This window comes from Bidens hawaiensis, unplaced genomic scaffold, assembly GCF_021521415.1.
Source record: "Bidens hawaiensis isolate Kalapana, Puna unplaced genomic scaffold, B.hawaiensis_p1.1 tig00014347_1, whole genome shotgun sequence".
Taxonomy (NCBI): domain Eukaryota; kingdom Viridiplantae; phylum Streptophyta; class Magnoliopsida; order Asterales; family Asteraceae; genus Bidens; species Bidens hawaiensis.
In genome coordinates, this window is record NW_027492239.1 from 466,433 (window position 1) to 478,635 (window position 12,203).

At 36.3% G+C, this 12,203-nt stretch overlaps 1 protein-coding gene across 1 annotated transcript; it reads right to left on the minus strand.

The window, feature by feature from the left end:
- Positions 1-9,141: 9,141 nt before the first annotated feature.
- On the minus strand, positions 9,142-11,833 carry LOC143546442 (uncharacterized). The gene is made up of 10 exons (XM_077038106.1): positions 11,702-11,833; positions 11,435-11,627; positions 10,760-10,850; positions 10,530-10,665; positions 10,363-10,452; positions 10,279-10,319; positions 10,047-10,167; positions 9,513-9,752; positions 9,336-9,407; positions 9,142-9,222 (listed from the first exon to the last, which is right to left on the minus strand). The coding sequence occupies exons 1-10, from the start codon at positions 11,831-11,833 to the stop codon at positions 9,142-9,144; spliced, it is 1,197 nt and encodes a 398-aa protein (XP_076894221.1).
- Positions 11,834-12,203: the final 370 nt, after the last annotated feature.

Here is a 12,203-nt window from a genome sequence, read left to right on the forward strand (position 1 = left end):
GTATTCGAATGCATTAAGTATTCGAACGTATGCATGTATTCGAATACCCATTGTATTCTAGTTTATATATATATATATATACATATGTATTTGAATGTATATAAGTATGCGAGTGTATGCATGTAATCGAATTCCTTAAGGGTAATAGGGTTCACACGTAAGCGAGTTCATAATGTAATCGGGTTTACAATTTGTATTCAAACCATCATGTAATCGAATACACACTTGTATTCGAACATTCCATTGTAATCGAATATCACCATTGTATGTGAGTATATATGATGTATCTGAGTCCTTAGATGTATGCGAGCATGCCCATGTATTCAAGCGTGTTTGTTGTATTAGAACCATATGATGTATTTGAATCTAACATTGTAAACGAATGTACATGATTGTAATCGAATGGCCAATGTAATCGAGTCTATGATTGTATTTGAATGGCAAATGTAAACGAGTCCATGATTGTATGCGGGTTGTCCAAGGTAATCGATTATGTATATGTATTCAAGTATGTACCTTGTATTTGAATCCGTTAAGGTATTAGAATGTGTGTATTATATTTAAACTCGTTCCTTGTATTCGATAATATGTGTTGTATGCGAATTTATCCCATGTAATCGAACGAGCTGCTGCATACGGTCCTTTTATCAATATTTCTTTACATTTCATGATATTAACACTTTATTATGGACCTATATCGTCCTTAACCCGTTTCCATTTCCGTTTTCGGTCAAGACTCAAACCGTTTATCCATAAAGCTTTAACCTTTATGGGTTTAAAACATTCAAAGGCTAGATCTAGGGTTTCTTTTTGAGCCGTATATATCCATGAGTTCGTTAAGTCCATTTTAAACATCAATTTTGTAACTTTATGGTTCATTTAGACCCGATCTACTCTAGGGTTAAGTTTTAGGGCAAACCGTTCATAAAAATGTAACCTTTAAAGATAAAGTACATACCTTTAAACGTTTGTTATATCACGGCTAGCTTCGGTTATGAACAATAATCTTGTATCTTGCTTGTAAATCCAAGATTTAGGCATGGTTTTGGTCTTGGATCTCTCTATCTTGGTCACGACTAGCTTAGGAGGTGTATGTGTGTGTTTTAGAGTGTGTAGGGAATAAGAAAGATAAGAATGAGGGTTCTATGGTTTTAGGTAGGTTTAAGGGGGTATTTATACCCTCTCAAGCCCATGGACCTAAGGCCCATCACATCCCTTATTCCATCTTTCCCACCCAAGTCCACACTCTTTATTTTATTTAATTCCTTAATTAAATATTAACACACATTTGAATAACGAGCATCATTTCCTTTTATTTATTAATATATATAAATTTTAGGATGTTACAATTCTTCCCTCCTTAAAGAGATTTCATCCCCGAAACCTAAGTATTACTAAAACAATTTTGGGTAAAATTTGCGCATCTCCTCTTCAACTTCCCAAGTAGCGTCTGATCCTTTGCAATGCTTCCATATCACTTTCACTAAGGGTATAACCTTGTGACAAAGTTGCTTTTCCTTGAGGTCTACTATCTCTACAGGTTGCTCAATGTAGTTCAACTGTTCATCAACCTAAATATCTATCAATGGCACATGGGACGTGTCATCAGCTAGACATTTCCTCAGATGAGAAACATGGAAGGTTGAATGGATTCCTTATAACTCTTCGGGCAAATCTAGCCCAAAAGCCACTTCACCCACACGATCCATAATCTTAAACTGTCCAATCTACCATGGACTTAGATTCCCTTTCTTCCTAAAACGAATAATTCCTTTCCAAGGCGAGACCTTGAGCATCACATTGTCACAAACGTTAAACTCAATCGATCGTCGCCTTTTATCAGCATACGACTTTTGACGGTCTTGACCGGCTTTCATTCTTGCCTTGATCTGATCAAACCTTGACGAGGTATCTTGAACAACTTCCAAACTTCCGAGCTCTTTCTGACAAATCTCTCCCTAACATACAAGAGATCTACGACGCCTTCCATACAACATCTCGAACGGTGGCATACCAATGCTCGAATGGTAGTTGTTGTTATATGAGAACTCTGCCAGATGCAGATGATCAACCCAACTTCCTCCAAAGTCTAAAACACAAGTACGTAGCATATCCTCAAGGGTTTGGATTGTACTTTCAGACGGTCCATCTGTTTGAGGATGATATGCCGTACTAATGTTCAATCTTGTTCCCATAGCTTCATGGAACTTCTTCCAAAATCTCAAAGTAAATCGAGTATTCCTATCAGACACAATTGACAGTGGCACTACATGCTTAGTCGCAACCTCTTTTATGAACAAACTTGCTAACATTTCTGACGAGATAGCCTCTCATATAGGCAGAAAATGAGCACTCTTTGTCAAACGGTCCACTATCACCCAAATGGTATCATGATGCTTAGCTGTACGAGGTAGCTTAGTTATGAAATCCATGGTGATGTGTTCCCATTTCCATTCAGGTATCTCCAAAGGCTGCATCTTCCCATAAGGCTTTTGATGCTCTGACTTAACTTGCAAACAAGTTAAGCACTTACTGACGTAATCAACCACATCATTCTTTATTCCTGGCCACCAAAAGTCTCTTTTCAAATCCTGATACATCCTGGTGGATCCTGGATGAATCGAGTATCTCGACTTGTGAGCTTCATCTAAGATTCGACCTCTGAGATTCCCATGGCGTGGAATCAACATACATTCAAACCTAATCTTAACACCATGAATGTTTTCCATCAGTTCATCTTGTTTTCCGACAATTCTTTCCTTCTTTATTAGTCCATCATCTACAAGCACCTCAGACTGTACCTTGATGATTTCTTCAAAGAGATCCGAGCTAACAACCAACTTATACGCCTTTACTGTTGCAATGACTTCCTCATTCTTACGGCTTAGCGCATCAGTGACCACATTAGCTTTACCAGGGTAGTACTTAATATCACAGTCGTAGTCCTTTATCAATTCCAACCACCTTCTCTGTCTCATGTGCAACTCTTTCTGCTCGAAGAAGTACTTTAAACTTTTTTGATCGGTATAAATACTTCACTTAGAACCATACAGATAGTGTCTCCATATCTTAAGAGCATGCACTACCACTGCTAGTTCTAAATCATGCGTCGGATAAGTACTTTCGTGAAATATCAACTGTCTGGACGCATAATCTATCACTTTTCCTCGTTGCATCAACATGCAACCTAACCCACGATGCGAAGAATCAGTACAAACAACCAACTCCTCGTCACCATCAGATAGAGCAAGGATCGGAGCTTGCGTGAGTCTTTTTATTTAATTCGTCAAAAGCTTCTTCTTGGAACTTACCCCAACTAAATACTACAGACTTTCGAGTCATACCGGTCAATGGTGCAGCTATCTTAGAGAAGCCTTCGATGAATCTCCTATAATAGACAGCCAACCCTAAGAAGCTTCGTATATCAGTCGGGTTCTGCGGAGTCTTCCAATAGGTTATCGCCTCAATATTAGATAGGTTCACGGTAATCCCTTCAGGATTAATCACGTTCCCTATGAACTGCACTTCTCGTAACCAGAACGCGCATTTCGAAAACTTAGCATACAACTTCTCTTCCTTCAAGACCTCCAATACTTTTCTTAGATGCTCAGCATGATCAGATTCACTCTTTGAATAAATCAATATATCATCAATGAAAACGATAACTGACTTATCCAACATCGGCCGAAACACCCTATTCATCATGTCCATAAACTCTGCGAGAGCATTCGTTAGACCGAATGACATCACGAGGAACTCGTAGAGCCCATATCGCGTCCAAAACGCTGTCTTAGGGATGTCTGCCACTTTCACCTTTAGCTGATGATAGCCTGATCTGAGATCTATTCGGGAGAACCAACTCGAACCTTGCAGTTGGTCAAACAAATCATCAATCCGTGGCAACGAATATCTATTCTTCACCATAAGTTTATCCAACTCACGATAGTCTATGCACATTCTCATACTTCCATCATTCTTCTTAACAAATAATATCGGTGCGCCCCACGGGAAAACACTTGGTCTGATAAAACCTTTGTTGATGAGCTCTTGTAGTTGGGACATAAACTCTTTCATCTCGGATGGCGCTAGATGTTTAAGGTGTTTTCTCGACGGGTTGGGCTCCTGGTATTAAATATATCTGGAATTCTATCTCTCTCTCCGATGGCAACCCCAAAAGATCCTCAGGGAATACTTCTGAGTAGTCGCACACAATGGGAATATCTTTCATTTCTTTCGTCTCGGCCGTAGCGTTGACAACATAAGCAAGGTAGGAATCGCACCCTCGTCATAACAATCCTTCGGCTTTTATAAGCCCTGAACTTTCCTTATCACCATAAACCGTCACTGCACTACCATCCAAGGACTTTAGCATTATTATCCTACTCTTACACACTATCTGAGCTTCAAAATCAGATAACCAGTCCATTCCCAAAACTACATCGAACCCTCCTAAGGTCATAACATACAAGGTAACAGGGAACTCACGTCCCTCAAACTCTATCTTACCATTCTTAACCATTTTCATTATTTTAAACGAGGTGTCACTAGCAGTTTCTACTATAAAGGTTTCAGGCACTCAGCAACATTTCATTTTAGCTAATTTACTAAATGGTGTAGCTACGAAACTCTTATTAGCACCCGAATCAAAGAATACTGAAGCAAAAATACCATTTACTAGAAACGTAGCTGTCACAACATCTGGGATCTGCTTGGCCTATTCTTGAGTCAACATGTAGGCTCTGGTCTTTGGTCTTGATGGTTCAGCATCTTTCTTTCCGCTTCCTCCAGCTTTAGTACAATCTCTAGCCATGTGGCCTGTCTTACCACACCGGAAACATGCTGGTTTCTTACTGCACTCATGAGCATAGTGCCCCTCCTTTCTGCACTTATAACATGCGTTTGATCCAACTCTGCACTCTTCCCCATGCGCCTTTCCACATTTGCGGCAAACATCAGTCCCCACACCCCACTTGCGCTCACCACCATGCATCTTACCACATGTCTTACACGATCTTTTCTCCCACACCTTCTGTTTCTTGTCCTTGGAGTTCCACAACTGAGTACTGGGTCGTTTAGCATAATTGACCCATTTCTTATCCTTCCTCTCATCCCCCACCACAACATCATCCACATCCAAGTCATCATAAACCATCAACGAGTCCCACTACTAAGTAAAACATAGCAGGTTTATTTGCCCTGACTAGCGTGCGGACGTTCTGCGGTAGTCCTCTTACATAGCACTTGATCCTCTTGGCCTCAGTTTTAACCATATCAGGCACCAACCTAGACATTCGGTTGAATTCGGTAGTATTCTCACGATGTGTCATCTTTCCCGCCTTCAAGTTCAGAAACTTCATCTCAGCCCTTTCAAACTCAGTGTCAGCACAAAATCATTTCATGACCATCTCCTTCAGGTGCTCCCATTTCAAGGCCATAATCTCTTCCCGACTCTTTCTCTTCTAAACCGACTCCCACCTGTACATTGCTTCATCACCAAATGATTGGGTAGCATAACCCACATCTTGGTCAGGACGGCACTCACTAATTCAGATAACTTTATCCATTGCGGTTATCTATTGAAGAGTAGCTATTGCGTCTCCTAAACCAGTCAGCTTTGGTGGGTCACAACCCTTAAAGGACTTGTAGTTGCACCCGCCTCGGCCTCTCTTTCTGTCATCAACCTCACAGATCGAACTTCACTTAAATCACCCTTCTCTCCCTCATTATCTTTCTTACAATTTTCACCTGACCTTTCAGCATTTCTTGCATTACTCCCAGCCGACTTTTCAGGATTCAAGTTCTTCACTGCAGCTGCTACAGCTTGAGCAATGGAAGCTTGAACATCAGGGTCAAGTTGATACCCCTCACTATGACTTGGCCCTCGTAGAGTCTCGCTTGGTCCTTCAGCAGAGTTGACAACTGGTTCTTCTGAATGTTCTCAAACAATGCGTGGTCTACCACGACGTCCCATACACCCTCCATTTCCAGCAACATTCCTAGCTCCAGCCATTCGTCTTCTATAAGGAAACACAAACATCATCACTCAAGGAACCATTTACTACAAGGATAGTAAGGCTAACAGGTAATCACAGTGGCAGCTGTGATTAGCTGATCACGTTACCTTCCGTGTCCTATACACTTCCCTTTATAAGTCTATTTGTGCTAAGTTCTACTTCAAACAATCAGACAATCAAAAAGTTCATATCATCATATACTCCTATCCCTAGCAATTAAGCTAGCATTCATACATTATTTATTTAGCATTAAGCTAACATCATATCACATACTTTACCTTTACTGAGCTTGCTTGAGTGGCACATGGCTATTTTGAACTGGCATCATCTTTCGTTTCTTACTTTAATCCAATTCTGTATTCGAATCTAAGCATGTAGGATGCTTAATTCTCTCGAACATTGCTCTGATACCAACTTGTAAGGCCGCGTTCCCGGTGCCTCACACTGGACGTTGGATTTACTCATAAACATAGTTCTACAAATGAGAGTTAATTAAAACTTTCGTTGAATATTAAAACTTTCATTAAACATTCATAATAATTCATAAACATGTCCTAAGTAAACATTCTTTTCCTTCAAATTAAACATCAATCCAAAAAACAACTTGAGTCTTTAGATGCCAGCCTCTTATTCTTCTGTCATGTGTCCCGCTCAAGTTAGCTGCCGCATTCTACTCACCTGTGTGCACACTAAAAGTCAGCTACGCTGAGTGAATTCTAGTTAATCATACAACATACCACATATTCATAATTACATACTTCATACTTTCATACTTTCATTTATAATATACATACTTACCTTCATACCTTCTTTCTTTCATATTCATACATTACATTTTAAAGAGGATTACGCCCTATAACCTTCGCATATATTATTAGTGATGCAACCCCGTAACCTTCGCATATATTATTAGGGTTATGCAACCATGTAATCTACACATATATTATTAGGGTATGCAACTCTGTAACCTTCGCATATATTATTAGGGTATGCAACCCTATAACCTTCGCATGTATTATTAGGGTATGCAACCCCGTCACCTTCGCATATATTATTAGGGTACGCAACCATGTAACCTTCCACATATCCTACAACCATCCATAACTTCCTATACATACTTTCCTTAAAAATACGTGCAATATCCAAATATCATTCACGTACTATCAAGCATTCATTCATAATATAAAAATACATACTTTCCTTAACAATACGTGCAATATCCGAAGATCATTCATGTACTATCAAACATTCATTCATAATATAAACATAACTATCACATTCATCATCAAGACATACACTTACCATCTAAGGTAAGTGTATTAACATTCACATTGAGTATGTACACAACCCCGAAAACATAATCAAGGAAATGGGGCTAGAAACTCACCTGGATCCTGTTACGCTCTCCGTTAATTATTATTCCTTTCTTTAACTGAGCTTGGCTGGCTGTACATTAATTACATGTATCAATACTTGCACTAATTATATTATTTAGGTTTAAGCCAAATGGCTAAGTCTAGTCTATTCTAATGGATGTACAAGGTATTGTATTCACAAGCATGGCTTTGTATTCAATTAGAAATTACTCAGATTACCATTCTATTCTCATACACTAATGTATTCGGATACCTTGTGTTTGAATATAATGCGTTCCTTTCTTACTTTCCTTTTTATAATTAATTACTCAACACTCGCTAGATCATTCTTTCTTGCATTCGAATGGGAGTTTAATATGTAACTTGTATCATATACAGGGTATTCGAATGGATTAAGTATTCGAATGTATGCATGTATTTGAACCCCCCCTTGTATTCGAGTTTATAAATATATGTATTTGAATGTATATAAGTATGCGAGTGTATGCATGTATTCGAATTCCTTAGGTGTAATCGGGTTCACACGTAAGCGAGTCCATAATGTAATCGGGTTTACAATTTGTATTGAACCATCATGTAATCGAATACACACTTATATTCGAACATTCCGTTGTAATCGAATATCACCATTGTATGCGAGTATATAAGATGTATTCGGGTCCTTAGATCTATTCAAGCATGCCAATGTATTCAAGCGTGTACGTTGTATTCAAACCATATAATGTATTCGAACTTACACGTTGTATTCGAGTTATACATGTAATTGAGTATATCAACGTATTCGAATCCCACAATGTAATCGTACGTACATGAGTGTATTCGAATGGCTTATGTAATTGAGTCCTTGATTGTATTTTAATGGCCAATGTAATCGAGTCCATGATTGTATGTGGGTTGTCCAAGGTAATCGATTATGTATATATATTTGAATGTGTGTATTGTATTCGAACTCGTTCCTTGTATTAGATAATATGTGTTGTATGAGAATTTATCCCATGTAATCGAACGAGTTGTTGCATACGGTCCTTTTATCATTATTTCTTTACATTTCACGATATTAACACTTTATTATGGCCCTATATCGTGCTTAACCCATTTCCATTTCCGTTTTCGGCCAAGACTTAACCCGTTTATCTATAAAGCTTGAACCTTTATGGGTTTAAAACATTCAAAGGCTAGATTTAGGGTTTCTTTATGAGCCGTATATATCCATGAGTTCGTTAAGTCCATTTTTAACATCAAGTTTGTAACTTTATGGTTCATTTAGACCCGATCTACTATAGGGTTAAGTTTTAGGGCAAACCGTTCATAAAAATATAACCTTTAAAGATAAAGTACATACCTTTAAACGTTTGTTAGGTAACGGCTAGCTTCGGTTATGAACAATAATCTTGTATCTTGCTTGTGTATCTCAGATTTACCAAGATTTAGGCATGGTTTTGGTCTTGGATCTCTCTATCTTGGTCACGGCTAGCTTAGGAGGTGTATGTGTGTGTTTTAGAGTGTGTAGGGAATAATAAAGATAAGAATGAGGTTTTTAGGGTTTTAGGGAGGTTTAATGGGGTATTTATACCCTCTCAAGCCCATGGAGCTAAGGCCCATCTCATCCCTTATTCCATATTTCCCACCCAAGTCCATACTCTTTATTTTATTTAATCCCTTAATTAAATATTAACACACATTTAAATAACGAGCATCATTTCATTTTATTTATTAATATAAATTTTAGGATGTTACACAACATCATAAGCTTAATCCAACTTCCGCTTGAGCTTTAAATCAGCACAGTCATGAATAGGAGTGACTTGATCGGACGAAGGAGTAGATGAAGCCTACAAATACAGTTAACAAACATGTTTTTAGTTTACACATTTTGTTGTTATGAAATAATATAGTGAGCATAACAGACGAATATAATTTTGTGAAGAACACGAAAAAGTAATACCTTTTCATTTAGTGTGTCGGCTGACTTCATGCCAGAAACTGAACCAACTGTTAAAGATGGTTGTTCGCTAGGCTGTCCATCAATATAAACCGTGTCAACAACAAAACACAAGTAAAAAATAAACATATTGAGTATGTAAAGTATAATAGATAGCAAAACAGGTAAACAAAATCATACCTGATCAAGTGTAAACTTCGTTTCCAGCTCATAAACAACATCATCGTCATCAGTTAGCTTGGAGACACCAAACACATCATATGAGGTCTTGATGTTGTAGTCAGTAACATCTATAATAAAAGCAAATTTCTTTTCTAAAATAACGTTGACTTCTTCAGGTAATGCTTGCATCACATCAACATGCATATATAAGAATTTAAAATGATTATATAGAAATAGTAAATCATTTACAATGATAGACTTCATTATATAGAAATATTAAATGTTACAAAGTAATTAAAAATCAACCATAGGTTATCAAACACATTGATGGAGGCTTAAATTTATAAAAAAAAATATCTAATAACTAAATTGATGTTAGATAGTTATGTTTTTTAAAAAGGAAACAAAAAAGACACATTCTTAAAATAGTAATACATCTAACACAGAATACATTAATTAATTGATACTAATAAACACATAGGCAAACATATATTATGAAACATATATTATGAACTATGATTTTTTTTGAATTATTCAGAATGAATATGTTACCTCCGCATCACCGATGACAACTTCTTCCGTCGTCTTGTTGAACAACTGCTTAGCAGCACGATCAAACAACGTAAGAGAAACAACACCAGTGGTATCTTGGACACGAATCGGAATACGGAACCTGAAAAAATTTAATTTATTTGGAATATATAATTGGAAAAATATAGATAAAACAAACCTGAAACTATATATTCACACAAGGTACCATATTAAATATTCAATAAAAGATTACCTTGGTCCAGCGTTTACGCCTTGATAATTACAATTTTCACTCTTACATTCATAAACCTTCAACCATCAAAAATGTCGAACAAACCTTACGACCACAACGTTTGCATCCATTGTAATACCATTCCTTGTTACTTAGTATTGCCTTCACAGTACCATGTATGATTACGCTTTTTGCCTAAAAAGACACAATATGTAATGTTAACATAATAAACATTCTAATTTGATAATAAGTTTTAAAAAGTCAAAACTTACCTCGAGAATGTTACAAAGATCACTTATTGAATAGAATGGGGCTTTCTTCATAAACTCATCTTTGGCAGTCAACAACATCGAAGAACTGACTGGTTTGGGTATTTCCACCTCCACTTGAGCCGAAGTTTCCAACAACCTGATGTTTAATAAACTGGTCGTGAGAAGATGATCCAAATAGTAATGAAATAAAGTTGTGATATAAATTGAGTTATGTAGTAGTAAAAATTTACCTTTTCTTGTACTCCACAATCTCATATAAGTAATCATTAATTAGTAACTGTGAGATAGTGTTACCATAAGAGCTATTGACATAAACATTATCTAAAATAAAACATTTATATGTATTAGTTTCATCTTAACAACCGTCAAACAATATTAAAAGTAAACTACACATGTTATATTTGTTAATAATACCTCCATAGTATTTGACTCTTACGAATTGGAGAACAATAACTAAGTATTTCTCATTCGGATTGTCTGCAACATATTTGGTAAGCTGCTTAAGATAGTCATCTCACAAAGTGAGATAGATAGTATTACCACTGCATCAAAAGATATTAAATTAACACAACTAAACATATATATAATAAAATAAAATAAATATATATAATAATTAAACCCCAAATCAGCAAACTCCATTATTCTTCTGTTTTGATGTTGTGATTCCCTTAAGAATGAGTTCTTGTTATTTAAAAACTTGGTAACATGTCCAATAACACCTACCAAAGAATATAAAAAAAATAATACATATCATAAGACGTTTGTCTTGAATGTCATTCATAAAATGTATAAGAATCAAAATTATGTTGTAAATAAAAAATAGAACTAACCAATAGTTCCATTCTAGGGAAAGTTTTTGGCTTTTTTGTCATCAAAACTAACAAATTTCAATCCATACAAGTGACCTTCAAATTCGTAGAAATTTGAGAGATGAGTTTCGGCTGTGAAACAAAGCTTGTGTGGGCAATCAATATATCTGTAAGTCGGCATATTTGCTCCAAGAGAAGCCTTCCTAACACTCAAAGGTCGATTCTCACCAAGCCACACATCATGCTTGGGGATGCATAGCTTCCTTACATATGCTTGAATTTTGTTACCCTATAAGATTATTATTAACATTAGTACAAAATTGAATGAAAAATATAGTAAAATTAATGAATGTGTAACACTACCATTTCATCTTGCACAATCATTTCAATGGACCAATCTTCTCCGGGCTTTGAATTATGATTGAGATGCCAAAGTTTCAGAATACGCACCTTGAGGATACAGTCACTGTTAATAACATCCAATTGGTTCAACATGGTGATGTTTGTTGGCTCCATCTTCCTGGTGGTGAAAATTAAAAAATAAACAAAACATTAATTGCTGAACAATAACACTTTTAACCAAAAAATAAAAAAAAAAATTAATGATATAAACAAGGAAAAATATAAACCATAGAAACAAAAAAATTCTTTTAAGCTATATTTGGTGTGATAGTGTAAGAATTATTGTGTGAAAGTGAAGTATTTATATATAGTTCATAGTAAAGGATTGAATTTTGGGAAATTTGAATAAAGAAGGAATGTATATACGGAATTAATTAAAAACATAAAATTAGAGAATTTCAATTAGCTTAAATCATGGACAAAAAATAGGGCATGAGGATTAAAGGATTTTCAAAATTTGAAT

Coding starts and splice junctions, on each gene's coding strand:
- LOC143546442 (XM_077038106.1), bottom strand. CDS start 11,833: ATGTTGAACCAATTGGATGTTATTAACAGTGACTGTATCCTCAAGGTG. Junction 10,320..10,362: donor GCAAACGTTGTGGTCGTAAG/GTTTGTTCGACA, acceptor TATGAATGTAAG/AGTGAAAATTGTAATTATCA. Junction 10,168..10,278: donor GGCGTAAACGCTGGACCAAG/GTAATCTTTTAT, acceptor AAATTTTTTCAG/GTTCCGTATTCCGATTCGTG.